The 17,892-nt window shown below is 45.6% G+C and overlaps 1 protein-coding gene across 2 annotated transcripts in view; it reads left to right on the top strand.

Moving 5' to 3' along the window:
• The window catches only part of CPO (carboxypeptidase O), a 162,321-nt gene that overhangs the window by 91,195 nt on the left and 53,234 nt on the right, over window positions 1-17,892 (top strand). For both annotated transcript variants that reach the window (XM_069983463.1, XM_069983464.1), the window contains exon 3: window positions 15,945-16,020. In XM_069983463.1, coding sequence (XP_069839564.1) covers window positions 15,945-16,020 — 76 coding nt within the window. The remainder of the gene's footprint in view (window positions 1-15,944; window positions 16,021-17,892) is intronic.

Raw genomic sequence — 17,892 nt, 5'->3', positions numbered from 1 at the left:
ATGTAGCCAGACACTTCCCCATGTAGTCAGATACCTTCTCCATGTAGCCAGTTGTTTTGATGGTTGATTTGATGTTGATATCTATTAATGCTGAACTGAGAGAGGTTTGTGAGGTGCCACCCCTTGGAAATTTCTTTTTACCTCGGAGCACCTCTACCAAATGACGTTCTACGAAATACAAAATAAAAAAACATCATTCAGTAACTTACAGGTGACATCATTTTTCATCTGAGGTGTCACTTTTCCTCTCCATCCGGCCCCGGCCTCCATGATGGTTTCATCTCTTCAGAACCTGCCAGACAAACACATTTGCAGCAACTTTCTTCCCTTTTTCCCCACCTATAGGCTCCCATACAGCAGTCATGGTGTCATGTGTAGTAAAGTGAGTAGATATGTAGGTTTCCCCCTGTATACAGGTTCCCCTGCTGTACCCCAATATAGTAATGTCTCCTGCTGTGCCTTCATATAGTAATAATGCTTCCTGCTGTGCCCCCATATAGTAATAATGTCTCTTGCTGTGCATCCATATAATGATACTGTGCCCCTGCTGTGCCCCTATATGGTAATAATGTCTCCTGCTGTGCCCCCATATAGTAATAATGTCTCCCTGCTGTGCCCCCATATAGTAATTATGCCCCGCGCTGTTCCCTTCATATAGCAATAATGCCCCATGCCTTGTTGTGCCCCCATAGTAATAATGGTCCCTGCCCTCATAGTAATAATGCCTTTCTTCCTACTGTGCCTAATAGTAAATGTCCCCTGCCCTATCACATAGTAATGCCCCCCTCCTCCCGTGCCCCAAAACAAACAAAACAAACTCACTCACAAAAAACAAAACAAACTCACCTAGAAAGAAGAGATAAAAGGGGGAAGAGAGGGGGGAAGGGGGGGAGAGGAGGGGAAGGAGGGAGGGGGAGAGAGGAGGAGAAGAGAGGGGGTTGAACTTGGTTTCTAAGGTGCAATCAGCAAGTGCCCCATAGCACCCATCAATGGGTGATTCTGCTGGGTGAGGAGAGAAGTCAGTCAGGGGTGGGGTGGGGGGAATAAACTTTCGGTTTTAGTGGCGGGACATCACTCAGCAGTGTCCCGTCACCAATCACTGTTGCAGCTCTGATCTTCCTCCCTCCACCCTGTGGGTGATGCTGCTGGGGGAAGGAGAGAAGTCAGGGCCATTTCTATCAGCCGGCGACCACGGGAGGCGCTGGCTGTGAAACCTCTGGACCCGACTCAGCTTGCGATAGTACCTGACTTTCCTTCCTTCCCGAACCACACTATGAGGATAACGGCAGCCCACCCTCCCCCTGGGTCAGCATCGATTAGGTCTCGGGATGGAGGGTGCGGGTGCGTGCCCTCCATCCCAGGACTTAATCAATGCTGAGCCAGGGGGAGGACGGGCTGTCGCTATCCTCAGAGTGCGGTCCGACAGGGAAGGGGAGTCGGGTACTATTGCAAGCTGATTCGGGTCCAGGGGTGTCACAGCCAGTGCCCTGCGTGGTCGCTGGCTGATAGTAACGGCCCTGACTTCTCTCCTTCCCCCAGCAGCATCACCCACACAGAATGCTGGTACCGTGGGTGAGCTGCTGCTGGAGGGAGGGAGATCAGAGCTGCGACAGTGATTGGTGCCGGGACACTGCTGAGTGATAATGGTGTCCTGGCACTAAAACCAAAAGTTTATTTTTTTCCCCCCTCCAGCGTACCCCCTTAACCTGCGTACCACAGGTTGAGAAGCACAGCTATAGATGACAAGGGGGGAGAATGGCTTACTGATGCACTGGCTTACAATGTGGTATTTTAGCAGAGATTGTAAAAACAGCATCAGCAATAAAGGAGATGCACTAAACACTAAGCTGCTACTGCTGGTGCAGCTGAGAAGATAAAAAGGGTGGGGTGGGATCACACTGCTACACAGCGGTCAGTAAACTAGTATTTACACAAGGGACAGCTGTGCTGAGCTTTATGGGTGGCCTGAAATGAAAGGGAAGCCTTGATATACCTTCCAGGCATAGTGTGTATCATCTTAAGGGTATGTTCACACACAGTAAAATAATACCTTAATTCAGCTGTAAAATTGATTGACAAATACAGCTGTTTTTCCAATGTGTTTCATTGAAATCTATGAGGAATTGGCAGTGCACACAAAGTGGGAAAATACAGTCATAACTAAAATGAACATGCTCATTATTTATGACCTGTTTTTGTAAAATAATAATAATAATAATCATAATAATAATATATTTTTTACTTGTTCACACATTGGAGGGAAATTTATGAAGACTGGTGTACTGGTACGGTGGTCGTAAAAAACAGCCCCGGCCCCAATTACCCAGCTGGATTTACTTAGTAAAACCAATGTGACCTGCACCTGCCCCAGGATTGCTCAGAAAAGTACACATGCTCCGTAGCAGATGTAGATTTCTGCATGGTTTAAGCAAACCATGATTACGTCATGATTCGGCCGGAGAATTGGTAGTCTCCTTCCCGCATGTTTGGTGGCTTTTATCAGCATGTTTGGTTGCCCGTGTTTTTGTTTATGTTGAAAGTAACCATTTAAAAATGGATACGTTAAACGGACTGTAAAATCACAGTGTGAACCCAGCTTTAGGAAGCACATAGGCAGTGCCATAGCGACCGCGGTGCGCCGGGGAAGTACTTTCGGCACAGGCGTGTCACTAACACGCGCCCCCTGGCGCACACAGAGCTACATGGTGCGTGTGCCGCCGGGGCTGGGACGGAACAGAGTCGGGAAGCCGAGCGTCAGCCGGGAGCCAGTTCCAGCCTGCAGAGGAGAACAGCCACGACCGGGGAGAGAGTTGTCAGGTGAGTTGTTTTTTTTTTATCTGCGTTGCACAGACTAGGGGGCATGTATAAGGGGGATAACTAGGGGGCATCTATAAGGGGGATAACTAGGGGGCATCTATAAAGGGGATAACAGGGGGCATCTATAAGGGGGATAACGGGGGGCATCTATAAGGGAATAACCAGGGGCATCTATAAGGGGAATAACCAGGGGGCATCTATAAGGGGGTTAACCAGGGGGCATCTATAAGGGGGATAACCAGGGGGCATCTATAAGGGGGATAACGGGGGGGCATCTATAAGGGGGATAACCAGGGGGCATATATAAGGGGGATAACAGGGGGCATCTATAAGGGGAATAACCAGGGGGCATCTATAAGGGGGATAACCGGGGGGCATCTATAAGGGAGATAACCGGGGGGCATCTATAAGGGGGATAACCAGGGGGGCATCTATAAGGGAGATAACCGGGGGGCATCTATAAGGGGGATAACGGGGGCGGGCATCTATAAGGGGGATAACCAGGGGGCATCTATAAGGGGGATAACGGAGGGGGCATCTATAAGGGGGATAACAGAGGGGGCATCTAAAAGGGGAATAACCAGGGGGCATCTATAAGGGGGATAACCAGGGGGCATATATAAGGGGGATAACGGGGGAGCATCTATAAGGGGGATAACCAGGGGGCATCTATAAGGGGGATAACCAGGGGGCATCTATAAGGGGAGTAACGGGGGGGCATCTGTAAGGGGGATAACCAGGGGCATCTATAAGGGGGATAACGGGGGGGCATCTATAAGGGGGATAACAAAAGGGGGCCATCTATAAGGGGGATAACATAGGGGGAGCATGTATTAGGGAGATAACATAGTGGGTGCATTTATAAGGGGGACTTCATGGAGGGTGTATGCAATAGGGAATGTACTATAGTGGACTACACAAAGGGGGCATAAACTATAAGGGGGGTCACATAGCACCAGCCTACCCACTTAATGAGGGCACAAGGGGGACAAGACAGATGTGCAGTTTGTATAGAGATGAGGATGGTGAGTGATGAACCTAATATGTCTGTCTGGCAGATTCTGTGGATTCGTGGCTCGAAGAAGTTCTCATAGAGGCCCAGGGCAGATGGAGAAGAAGATGAAAAGGGAAGAACTCTGATCAGAAGACGTCCCCTGTGAGTCACTGAATATAACTGCACTGTAATGTATATGGTGTACATATACTGAGGTTACCTCTATATGACTGAATGAGGTGATATTGGTCTTTGTACAGTGGATGTTATTCAGTAGCAGTAGTGGTGTTATTCAGTAGCAGCGGTGGTATTAGTCGGTATGTGTTGATGTTAGTCAGTAGCAGCGATAGTGTTAGTTAGTATATGGTGGTATAAGTCAGTAGCAGCAGTGGTGTTAGTCAGTATTTGGTGGTATTTGTTACTTGTAATCTGGTACTTTGTTTTATTGGATTTAGTGTACTGGATTTAGTCAGTAACAATATGGTGGTCATGGTGTGGCGGTAATATTTGCCCCTTGTATACTGCTATTATTGGTAATATTGGTCTCAGTATACAGGATTTGGTTAGTAACAGTATGGTGGTAATGTGTATGAATACATTTCCTATATAATGGTTTTATTGGTAATATCAGTCTTGAGATATATATATATATATACCAATATCATCGCTTGGTCGAGGAAGGGGGGTGCCTAAAATGACCTCTTGCACCAGGGCCCAAGAGACATTAGCTACGCCCCTGCACATAGGCTATAACATGAAGGAAAGGTGTTTGAAACAACAGTAATCATTTAAAGGGGTATTCTGATGTCAGGTAAAATAAAAATGGAAAAGCTGCAGAGGCATTGAAGCATTGCCTAACTGTCTGCCTCAGTTATAAAATCATTAAAATTAAATTTGTTTTTTAGTCCTCTACAATGTCCTTTCACTACTTCCTGGTTGTGCAGTTGCTCAGTATTACAATATGCAGAATGCATTGCTTCCCCTCAGCTCTCCATCACAGCCCTCCCACCCTACCTACTTGCCTCCCGCAGCACTCCTGCCAGTTCCCCAACCAGAATTGTTGCTAAACTTTTCGGTATACAGTAGACTTTGACACCATTCATCAAAAGGCATCAAGCTGTAGGGACTAATGAGAGATGGTGATATTACTCAGAGGGGGGCTGAAGCACAGAGGCAAGATCCAGCCAAACCTTCTAAGACAGCAGAAAATGGTCTGGGGAGCTGCTGAGACAATACTACATTGTAAATGAAGGAGCTACACAACTTCTTGTTGGGTTTTTCAAGTGAACAACATGTGGATGCCAGTATGATTTGTGATAACACTATATCAGTAGGTATATATTTTCGGGTGATGTTTTTATTCAAATTTTGTTTAACCCCTTAAGGACAGAGCCTGAAATGGCCTTAATGACAGAGACAAATTTTATGAATATGACCAGTGTCACTTTAGTCATTAATAACTTCGGGATGCTTTTACCTATCCGGCTGATTCTGAGATTGTTTTCTCGTGACATATTGTACTTTACATTTCTGGTAAATTGGAGTCGATACTCATAACAAATCTTTATGAAAAAAAACCAAATAATGTGAAAAAATGTGAAAAAATGCATTTTTCCAACTTTGAAACTTCTTTGCGTATACAGAAAGTGGTTATACCACATAAATTATATATTAAATAGCATTAGCAACATGTCTACTTTATGTTGGCGGCATTTATTAAACTATCTTTCATTTTTTTTAGACGATAGGAAGCTTAAAACATTAGCAGCAAATTTCCAAATTTTCAGTAAAATTTCAAAATCAGGATATTTTTAGGGACCTGTTCAGATTTAAAGTGTATTTGAGGGGCCTGTATGTTAGAAAGCCCCACAAAGCACCCCATTTCAGAAACTGCACCCCCCAAACTCTGCAAAAGCACATCCAGAAAGTGTTTTAACCCTTTAGGGGAGTCACAGAAATAAAAGCTAAGTGTGTAAGGAATTTGAAAATTTTAATTTTCTGTGCAGAGATTTTATTGTAATCCAATATTTTTCATAATTATAAACCTATTACCAGAGAAATGCACCCCAATAATTATTGCCCCGTTTCTGCAGTTTATAGAAATACCCTATATGTGGCCCTATTGCGCTATTTGACGCAACCACAAGCCTCAGATATAAGGGAGCGCCTAGTGAATTTCAACGCCTCCGTTATATTTGGTCATTTTTGACTGTACCACTTCAGGTTGGCAGAGGCTCTGGGGTGTCAAAACCTAAAAAACACCCCTAAAGGGACACCATTTAGAAAACTACACCCCTCAAGGAATGTAACAAGGGGTGCGGTGAGCATCTGGACCCCACAGGTGCTTCACAGATTTTCCGAACAATATGGCGTGAAAAAAGAAAAATTTACTTTTTACACTAAAACGTTGTTCTAGCCTTCAATTTTTCATTTTCTTAAAGGGATAAGAGGCAAAAAAAGACAAAAAATGTGTAGCGCAGTTTCTCCCGAGTACAGAAATACCCCACATGTGGCGATAGAGTGCCAAGGGGGCGCAGGACGAGCCTCCAAAGGGAAGGAGCGCCAATTGGCTTTTGGAAGCTGAATTTCACTGAAAAGGATTTCAAGGGCCATGTCGCATTTACAGAGCCCTCGTGCTGCCAAGACACTGGAAACCCCCCACAAGTGATTCCATTCTGGAAACTACACCCCTCAAGGAATCTAACAAGGGGTGCAGTGAGCATATGGACCCCACTGGTGACGGGCACAAATGTGGAACAATGTGACGTGAAAGGGAAAATATTCATTTTTTCACTTTCATGGCACAAATGTGCCCGTCATCAAGGGGTCCATATCCTCACTGCACCCCTTGTTAGATTCCTTGAGGGGTGCAGTTTCCAGAATGGGGTCACTTGTGGGGGGTTTCCAGTGTTTTGGCAGCACGAGGGCTCTGTAAATGTGACATGGCGTTCATCATCCATTCTAGCCAAATCCAACCTCCAAAATCCAAATGGCGCTCCTTCCCTTCGGAGGCTTGCCCTGCACCCACATGGCGCTTTATGTCCACATGTGGGGTATTTACGGACTCGGGGGAAATTGCTCTACACATATTGTGTGTTTTTTTCTCTTTTAACCCCTTGTGAAAATGATAAATTCAAGGCTAAACCAACATTATAGTGTAAAAAAATGTAATATTTCATTTTCACGCCACATTGTTCCACATTTGTGCCCGTCACCAGTGGGGTCCATATGCTCACTACACCCCTTGTTACATTCCCTGAGGGGTGTAGTTTCCATAATGGGGTCACTTGTGGGGGGTTTCAACTGTCTTGGCAACACAGAGGCCTTTTGAATGCAACATGGCCCCTCAAAATCCATTCCGTCCAAATCCAGCCTTCAAAAACGAAATGGTGCTCCTTCCCTTCGGAGGCTTACCCTGTACCCGCATGGTGCTTTATGTCCACATGTGGGGTATTTACGGACTCGGGGGAAATTGCGCTACACATTTTGTTTTTTTTCTCCTCTTTTAACCCCTTGTGAAAATGATATATTCAAGGCTAAACCAACATTATAGTGTAAAAAATGTAATATTTCATTTTCACGCCACATTGTTCCACATTTGTGCCCGTCACCAGTGGGGTCCATATGCTCACTACACCCCTTGTTACATTCCTTGAGGGGTGCAGTTTCCAAATTGGGGTCACTTGTGGGGGGTTTCAACTGTCTTGGCAACACAGGGGCCTTTTGAATGCAACATGGCCCCTCGAAATCCATTCCATCCAAATCCAGCCTTCAAAAACCAAATGGCGCTTCTTCCCTTCGGAGGCTTTCCCTGCACCCGCATGGCGCTTTATGTCCACATGTGGGGTATTTCCGTACTCAGGGGAAATTGCTCTACACATTAAATGTTTTTTTTTGTCTTTTAACCCCTTGTGAAAATGAAAAAACATGACAAGATTAATGATTTAGAGTAAAAATTTTACAAAAATTACACTAAATGTTGGTCTAGCCTTGATTTTTTTCCATTTCCACAAGGGGTTAAAAAAGAAAATGAACACAAAACGTGTAGGGTAGTGTCCCCTGAGTACGAAAATACCCCACATGTGGGCATAATGTGCCATATGGGCACAGGGCAAGTCACCAAAGGGACAGAGCGCCATTTAGAGGCTGGAATGGAGGATGGAGGCCATGTCGCAATTACAAAGCTCCTGTGCTGCCAGGACAGTAGAAACCCCCGACAAGTGACCCCATTCTGGAAACTACACCCCATAAGGAATCTAACAAGGGGTGCAGTGAGCATATGGACCCCACTGGTGACGGGCACTTACGTAGAACATGTGCCGAGAAAATAAAAAATACAATTTTTTTTCATTTTCACGTCCCAAATGTGGCCGTCACCAGGGGGCCATATCCCCGCTGCCCCCCTTGTTAGATTCCTTATGGGGTGTAGTTTCCAGAATGGGGTCACTTGTGGGGGGTTTCTACTGTCCTGGCCGCACAGAGGCTTTGTAATTGCATCATGGCATCCTCTAATGGGAATGGCGGCCATACCTACTTAGCTGGGGAAAAGGGACAATTCTAATTTATTTGGGGGTATTAGGCCAATTATTAGTTTATAAGGTTGGAAATGACAGGTGTCCATCAAACTCAACCTGTGTTGATCCAGAGGAAGGCAAAAAAAAACCCTCGTAAGGCAGACGACAGTAGCCTCATCACAGGGGAAAAATTCCTTCCCGACTCCATAATGGCGATCAGAATAATCCCTGGACCAATGTGACCCCTGAAATAGGAATAAGGGACAGAATTTAGATAATGTAGAACCCCATTGACGCGTGGTACGCCTTGAAGCGATCCAGTATGCAGAGGCCGGGGGGATCAGGACAGGTGTCACACTGGAAAATGGCGTCCTTCCTGATCCCCCTGTTACGCCACACTCTGCACTTCTTCTGGGGTCTCCTGTTTTCCAGTGTGGGGGACGTCACCTGGAAAATGTTGTCCTGGTGCAATACGGGGTCCTTCATATCCAGAAGCGCTGGGTCCGCTCCATGGCTGCTAAATATTAGGGCGCTATTACTACTTCTGATATGTTCGGATCGTGCCGCAAGCTACAGTAGCTCGGGCAGCGAGGAACCAGAAGAGGGGGGTGCTGGTATAAAAGTTATCCCCATACAGGTGGTAACCTTTATCCAGCAGTGGGAAGATCAGTTCCCAAACGATCTCCCCACTAACTCCGAGGATGGGGATTCCGCTCTGCGTCCAACGTGTTCATTCTTTGGATGGACAATGGAATCCGCCCGTGCATAACATGGAGTCTATGACACGGTTGGAGACGCGCGCCTGCATCAGTCCGCCGGTGGGTGCCAGCTGCGGAATGCACAAAGGGTTATCCTTTGCCATTCCGCAGTGTGCACGTACCCGAAATCTGTAAGTGTACCCTGAGGTACTGTCACAGAGTGTGTAGAATTTCACACCATACCGTCATCTCTTATTGGGACGGTACTGGCGGAAAAGACGTGTCTGGGGGGCAGCGTACGCTACGCTACCCCCAGACACGTCACTGGATGATGAAGATGATGAGGATGAATGGAGGAAAGAAGGATCCCCCCCATTCATCCTCACTGGCTGTTTCGGTGTCGGAGGTAATAATAACGTATCCCTCTGACGCCGAAAACACCCTGGGGGCCATCTTTATACGGGGATTAGTATATGGGGTATGTAGTGGTGTAGTGTCAAACTTTATTCAATGTAGTGTGGTGTAATGTAGTGTTTTTTACGTGTTTTTTTACAGTAAGTATAAAAAAAAAACCTACGCCAACAAAGGAGTTGCTGATAAATGCCGCACTTATGTGCGGCACTTATTAGCAGACTGTGGCAGTAGAATATAGAAAAAAAACACCCTACGCCAAAAAGGAGGAGTTGCTGATTAGCAGCACCCTTTCGTGCGATGCTGATCAACACTCAGCGGCGATAGGGTGCGGAAAATAGAAAAAAAAAAATTTGAAAAAAAAAAAAAAAAATTTCTACATTCTGAACATCCCTGTAGCTGCTGATAAGTGTATTACACATATCAGCCGCTAGAGGGCAGCAGAGCGCAAAATACGTAAAGAGCCGACGCTGGAGCCGAAAATAGCCGAGAGAAGCCGAACGTGACGTCACGGAAGAAGCCGAAGACCCGAACGAAGACGAGGATGCCGCGAACCCGGAAGACGCCGATCAGGAGCCCGGGACAGGTGAGTAATGTACAAATACCTGCTCTGGACCCCTCGGCTACCTAGCTGAGGGGTCCAGGGCAGGTATTTACTATTTTGTGGGACTCTGATCGCCGTGCCACCGGCCCGATCGCCGTGAACGGCCGGCCGGCTGTTCACGGCGATCGGGCCGGTGGCACGGCGATCACCATTACTTTTTACAGTAATGGCGGTCGGTGCCGTCCTCGGACAGCACCGACCGCCATTTTTTTCCGGGTCATCGGGTGGCCGATGACCCGGAAAGGTTCCGATCGCCGCTATTGGCTGATCTGAATTGATCAGCCTATAGCGGCGATCGTAAGCACGGGGGGTGTTAACTACCCCCCGTGCCGTGAAGCTAAGATGGCCTGCTATGATTTATAGCAGGCCATCTTCCCCGACCGCTGTGTGTGAACACGCAGCGATCGGGGAAACATCGGGCGTAAATTTACGCCCTGATGCGCCAAGTACCAGGGCGCGAGGGCGTAAGTTTACGCCCGATGTCGTTAAGGGGTTAAAGGGATACTCTGCTGGGAAAAAAGTTGTTTTGAGATCAGCTAGTGTAAGAAGTTATTATTATTTACAATACTTATCAGTTGATTAATACTTTATTAATACTTATCAGTTGATGCATGCGCTAAAAGAAGTGGTGTTTTCTTTCCAGTCAACACAGTGCTTTCTGCTGCCACCTCTGTCCGTGACATGAGCTGTCCAGAAAAAATCCCCATAGAAAACCTCTCCTGCTGTGGACAGTTCTTGTCACACACAGAGGTGGCAGCAGAGAGCACCTAGTTAGACTGGAAAGAATACACCACTTCCTGCAGGACATACAGCAACTGATAAGTACTGGAAGATTTGAGATTTTTAAATAGAAGTAATTAACAAATCTATATAACTTTCTGGCAACAGTTGATTTGAAAACAATTATTTTTCACTAGAAGTACCTCCTTCAAGGGGAACTCTTAGCAGTTTTGACAAATCTAAACTGCTGATAGCCCCTATAGTGCCAGGGACGCTGAGGAGGAAGGTATGTGTCTTGGACCACCATTAGGAGCACTGCTGCGGCAGTGCTCCTAATGCTGCTCCGGAGAGGAGTTTACCCCGACTAACAGCTTCGGGACCGGCGCCGAGGAGGAAGGTAAAACACATACCTTCCTCCTCAGCGATTCAGCTAACCTGCTGATAGTTCCCCTTTAATATTTACAGTGTCGGACTGGGGTACCTTGGGCCCACCAGGAAATTTAATTCTAGGGGCCCACCCTAGATACACTAGATATAACCTGCGCTAAACCTTTCACATTACTATAGCGACTTTGCACAGCGCTGTGTATGTGAACAGCGATGCTAGTTCACTACTAGTAACTTGTCAGTCACTCTATGCAAACAGCATAACATGCCACATAAGTTTCTTGAAAAGAGCAGTCCCATGAAACTAACAAATCTCAGGCAGGGGGTTGCTGGAACATAAAAGTGAAAGTATACTTACCCCTCCCAGTGACCTTGTAGCGCTTCCTTAACAATATCCAACAGATGCCGGCCTCCTGCAGCTCCTCCAGCTGCAATATCACATACTCGGCCAATAGATCACCCACTCAGCCAATCAGTGACTGGGTCAGGACACTGCTGCAGTCACTGACTGGCTGAGCGGGCAATCTATCAGCCACTCTGTTACATTGCAGCTGGAGAAGCCGGGGCTGAGATGTACATCGAACCCGGGCTACAATGACTTCTGGCCGCTGTGAGAGACCCAATTCCTCTGTCCATGACAGGAATTGTCCAGAGCAGTAGCAAATCCCCATAGAAAACCTCTCCTGCTCTGAACAGTTCCTGTCATGGACGGAGGTGTCAGACTAAAGAGAATACATTACTTCCTGCAGGACATACAGCAGCTGATACGACAGGAGATTTTTTCAATAGAAGGGAAATCTTTTTAAAGGGAACCAATCAGCCCAATTAGGCTGATATGGTACCCAGGAGCGCTGTACAAAGCTCCTGCAGCAGCCGTGCATGTATCGGCTGCAGCAGGAGCTTTATACCGGAGAAAAAAGAGTTTCATTCTCCGGGCGCGTGACAGACACGGGCGGGGAAGTAGTCATCTGGGCGGCTCCCCACCTGTATCTAGTCACCGCGCTCTGCCTATCAGCGCGCTCGGAGGGAATGATTGACAGGCAGAGAGGTCCGTTACTGGCCTCTCTGTCTGTCAATCATCCTGCAGAGCGCACTGACAGGCAGAGCACTGTGACTAGACATGGGCGGGAAGCCGCCCAGATGACTACTTCCCCGCCCGTGTCTGTCACTCGCCCGGAGAATAAATATTTTTTTTTTCTCAGGTATAAAGCTCCTGCTGCAGCCGTAGCCGGTACATACTGCGGCTGCTGCAAGAGTTTTGTACAGTGCTCCTGGGAACCATATCAGCCTAAAAAATGCAGGAGTATCAACATTCACTGTAAATCTGAACCAAGATTAAGATTGTTGCACATTTTCCTGCTTTTTTGTATTTTTTTCTGGCACTTTTTCTGCAATGTTCTCATTTTAGTGTAAATACTATTGGCGTTTTATCCCCTGCGGTTTTTTTCTTTTAGTCATGTGATTTTTTTATCATGTGATTCCAGGTTTTTTGTTCAAGAACTGGGGGAAAAACACTAATTTCCATATAGACCTGACAATATTCCCCCTATAGAAGTCTGTGGCAAAACACATAGCCTGCTGCGATTATACAAAAAACAAAAACACCATAGCAGAAAAATGTCCTATGGGTATTGCATTTCGCTTTTCCCCATTCCCCAGCTAACATCTGGTTGCAGCGTTTTTGACCCCCAAAAATGCCATTTGAAATGTTTCTGAAAAACACCTAGTCTAAGTCCTGCCATATAGTACATGAAAACATACCCCTCTCCCAAAGTTATTCACAGGATAAGGGATAACAAGACCTATAGAGAACAAATGGAGCACCGTCCCCACAGTTTATTTAAGGGACACACGTTCCCCACATTCTCCCGACCCCTACCAATGAGCTTAATATCCCCTATCCTGTGGATTGGGGTGGGGGCAGCTACTTAGGCATGCAGGAGGTCTACTAGCCACTGGTCCATCCTACATGCCCTTATTGTGCAGGTGATAGATCTGTGTAGCATGCAGAAGTCCAGCTTTATGACTCTGCAATATGTAATGGATCCCCAACTCCCAAGCATAATAAGTGAAACCAAAGAGCACAAAATAAAGACTCAGCACATTGTAATCAGGTGTCAAAGGGTCCCAATTTTATTTAAAAATTACATGACACAGAAAATGGCAGACCCCCGACTCACGAAGAGTCACCCTCCAGCACTCAGGCGAGGAAAAACCCCCTGTGGGGGAAACCTTGAGGGAGCCATGGCTGAAGAGTTGCTCCTCCCCTGGGCTTAGAGGGTAATACCATACTATAAATATAATAAACTGGATGGGAGAGAAATCTGGCTGCAATATCTGTCACCTTATTGATAGAATTGATGGATGTATCTCTTCTCTCTCAAAGATCCAGTTCCACTTCTCAGAAAGGTGGATACTACATAAAGGGTTAGTCTAAAGCAGACCTCCCCTTTTCCCCTGCTAGAACCTCCAAATTACATCAAGTGTAGGGGGGAGTAAAGTAGTCAAGCTCAAGGTCCTCTGGCGCATCCAAGATGGCACTGATCAGGGTGCGGTGCATTGCTTTATGGAACCTTCTTAATGACATAAGCGCTTGTCATCACAGTGCATGGTTGCCGTGGTTACTGCAGGCAAACACATCTGAAGTATTAACCCATTAATGACTGGCGATGTGCTTCACTGCAGAGGTCATGAAACACCCTTGTGACCAAGCAAACAGCTTATGGTTAGGCCACACTAAGAATACTAAATAATATGGTTTAATGTGGCCCATAGCAACCAATCACAGCTCAGCTTTTGTTTCTCAGATTACTCTGGTGAAATAGAAGCTGACCTGTGATTGGTTGCCATGCGTAAATTAGACAGTTTAACATGCCCATAGCAACCAATCAAAGCTCAGCTTTAATTTTATATCTAGCTAACCTATGAAAGGTGAGCTGTGATTGGTTGCTATGGGCAAATCAGGCTGTGTTTTGTCTCTGGCAGATTGATATAGCTGCTCCATTGCTTTAAAGCCTATAATGATGATGATCACTGAAAACACATGACATCGAGCTTCCCCATAATGCATTGCAGTCAGCCCTTCCTCCACACCGCCCAACTTTTTGGAGGGACACTTGTGGTTCACAGACATTTTTACACACTACAATTCCCAGCATTTCCTGTCACTTAGTTTAGAATCCACTGGTATACGGTTATATATGGCGGATTTGTTAACATGAATGAGACTGCTGACAATCTGATGTAATTGTATGTGGAAAGGGCGGCCAAAGAGTATTATAAATCAAGCTGTTGAAATGAATAGAGAAGGAGGGGATCCCTACCTGGAAATTCACCCGATTAGTTGATCAATTAAGAAACTGCATTCACTGTACAAATGGGGTTGTGTAGTTGTTTAAAAGTAAAATATTAAAGTATTAAAGGGGTATTCCACCTGAAAAAAAATAACTAGAGATGAGCGAACTTCGGCGTCTGATTCCTCGGCGTCTGATTCCCGCTGTCTGCTCGCTCCATGCAGCGGGTGGATAGAGCATAAGGAACGCCTGGAAAACTGGGATACAGCCATTGGAATTGGCTGTATCCCAGTTTTATAGGCGTTCCTGACGCTGTATCCACCCGCTTGCGCATGAAAAAGGGTTAATCCCGAAACGTAGCGTGCAACATCACTTCCGGTCGCTAGGAGGGTGAGAGTCTCTTGGACGTGAGGACATGAGGAGCGCCACGGCCGTGGCGTTAAGACCAGCCTCTCGGTCACAACACTGTCGTGATTTATTATTTTCTACTGATATCTTTGTAATATGCATGAAGTTTTTCAACAAAGAAATTATTTAGAAGCAAATTGTGTTTGTCCTACTTTACTTGCCTGTTACCACAGTCACTCCCTCTATATAATATGATGAAACCCCAGGTTACTAGATAGAGGCAGCGAGTGACCAGGTAAAGGGAATGTGCAGCAGTGCTGGGGGATTATATGTCATCCTGGAGCTGCTAGACAGGGAGGCCCACCTCCTGTTCAGGGGCCCACCAAGGGGTAGGGCCCACCGGGAATTCCCCTGATCCCCTGTGGGTCAGTTCGAGCCTGAATATTTATCTCTCATACCTGCAGTGATAACACAAATGGAGCAAATGCTGAAATGTTTCTGGTAGTGGAGATGTCACATTTGCTTTGATTTTATTTTTCTACCTTCATACTATAAATGATAAGGGAATCTTTATAAACTGTAAGGTCTGTAAAACTTAATTTTGACACATGTACTTTTTATATGGTTTGAGGGAACTGTATATAGAAAAGCTATGCCCTTTAGTGCAGTAAGCAGTTATGTTAAAAACCATTCTGCCTACAAATGCTATAAAACCACTAAATTGGAGAGAGCGTGTAAACTGTATTCTCCCTGGGATATGCCTCAGCTTTAGCACTAAACTTTAGTGCTGTATTAAGCACATTAATTGTTCCCTTAGAGGGTTAAGTGCGCCTCGCTTTTTGAAAATAAAAATCAATTCTAGCAGAGATTACTATGCCTGAGAATTTAAGATATAAGAGACATGAAAAGGAATCTTGCTGAAATGTTCAAGGTCATTGCAGTTATTAAATGGGTAAGGCATGAATGTATTCATAAAGGATTCATTATCGCCAGCGCCGACTAGGGAGGAGCACTGCCTATACACTCCTTATTTACATGCTGCATTACAAAACACCATCATTAAACTTCTTTTATGTTACAGCACTTTGCCATGTGATTGCCTACATGCAGATGAATATGTTTCCTACATACTAACCATCATTTTTCCTTTTCAATTAGGGACCAGGTTTTACAACTCATCCCAGAGAACAAAGACCAAGTTGTATGCTTGCAGCACATATGTAGGTCTTTACAGGTCAGTATGACGTCCAAGCATATTCAAGAAACAGAATACTGTATATTGCCAATATTTCACCACAGTTCTTACTCTGTTTTTAAATGATGTGGAAAAAGCACAGCAAATACTCTATATAGGAGTGCAGCCTTACAACTTTGCATAATGTATATGTTCTTGTTCACTTTTGTTTGCAGCCAAAAGAGTTGGTCAGGAACCCAAAAACAGCCAAAGTGTGAGAATTACACAATTTGCGCAACATTGAACTTGACATACAATTAATAGGAATTGGGCATGCAGCATGTCCCTGCAAGCTACTCTGTTTACATAAACTCTATAAGCTACGTAAACGGCTAAGTTCACAGCAATATAAGTTTCCAACTCCCTTTAAAGCCTATGAGAGTTACACATCAAGATGAGCAAAACAGTCAAAAATTCAACTATACTAATATTTGGTCGGATTTGCGAATATTCACGCATCTTATGCAAATGAATATCAATAAAACAGCCAAACCATTGTAACTACAATAGTGGGACTATTACAGAGTAATGTTTTGTACAGCAGCTGTGACAGTGCCAAAAATTTGAAAATGTCAAGTTTTTAAAAATGTCAATAAGTCAGTCAATCATTACATTTTCACCCTGGACAGCAGTGGACGTTAGTGGATCAATGGTTTAAAATCTCTTTTGTCACGAATGGCAAGATTCCTTGGCACAAGTGCTAGGGTTAAAACCAGTAGCGTAATTTGGTGGGGGCAGAGCGGACGTCTGCTCCCGGGCTCACACAGGCAGGGGGGCCCACTGAAGATTTCACCAGTTAATGCTGTCCGCAAAAGCTATTGCTTTTGCTGACAGACTTCACAAATGTCTAATGGCTGTAGGTGGCCCCTGGCCAGCAACCAGTGCTCCTGAGGGCCCACACGGCTACCTAATGTTGTGTCTGACCATTTAGCTGTATGTGCTTGTATGTGAGGAAAACATACAGATGAATGCAGCAGGGTGATTGACAAGGTGAGGAGAGCATTGGCTCTCCACCCTGCCAATAACTCCTGGGGCCACAAGAGGCCGTTCCCTCCCTTAGAGCTGTGGGACATGAGTGATGTCACTCCTGCGCTCAGCAGGGAAAGAGTTGACATCAGAAGACTACAGTACTGCAACTGCACAGCAGGTAGGTATGGCTTCTTTTCTTAGTTATAGAGGAGGAGACCTATGGTGGTGGGTGGGGATAACTCCTGGGAAGGATGTTATCTTTGGGGATTGGGGTACGGGATGTGCTGGCTAACTGAAAAGAGGGGACCTAATTTGGAGGTACAGTCTACTCACAGTGGTGGTGTCTATGCACCAGCAGGATACTAACTTTTTTTTTTTTTTGGGGGGGGGGGGTGCAAAGAGAGGTCTAAATACTAGATAGATGCACAGAGGGAAGTCTAACTTCTATATGAGAACAAGAGAAAACACAGTGGGCACTGCTAAATGGGAAAACTGGGTGCACCAAAACACATACACTCACCGGCCACTTTATTAGGTACACCTGTCAAACTGCACGTTACCACTTAATTTCTAATCAGCCAATCACATGGCGGCAACTCAGTGCATTTAGGCATGTAGACATGGTCAAGACAATCTCCTGCAGTTCAAACCGAGCATCAGTATGGGGAAGAAAGGTGATTTGAGTGCCTTTGAACGTGGCATGGTTGTTGGTGCCAGAAGGGCTGGTCTGAGTATTTCAGAAACTGCTGATCTACTGGGATTTTCACGCACAACCATCTCTAGGGTTTACAGAGAATGGTCCGAAAAAGAAAAAACATCCAGTGAGCGGCAGTTCTTTGGGCGGAAATGCCTTGTTGATGCCAGAGGTCAGAGGAGAATGGGCAGAATGGTTCGAGCTGATAG

The sequence above is a fragment of the Dendropsophus ebraccatus genome, chromosome 9 (assembly GCF_027789765.1).
Source record: "Dendropsophus ebraccatus isolate aDenEbr1 chromosome 9, aDenEbr1.pat, whole genome shotgun sequence".
Taxonomy (NCBI): domain Eukaryota; kingdom Metazoa; phylum Chordata; class Amphibia; order Anura; family Hylidae; genus Dendropsophus; species Dendropsophus ebraccatus.
Note: the sequence above shows the minus strand (reverse complement) of the source record. Positions and strands in the feature narration are given on the sequence as shown.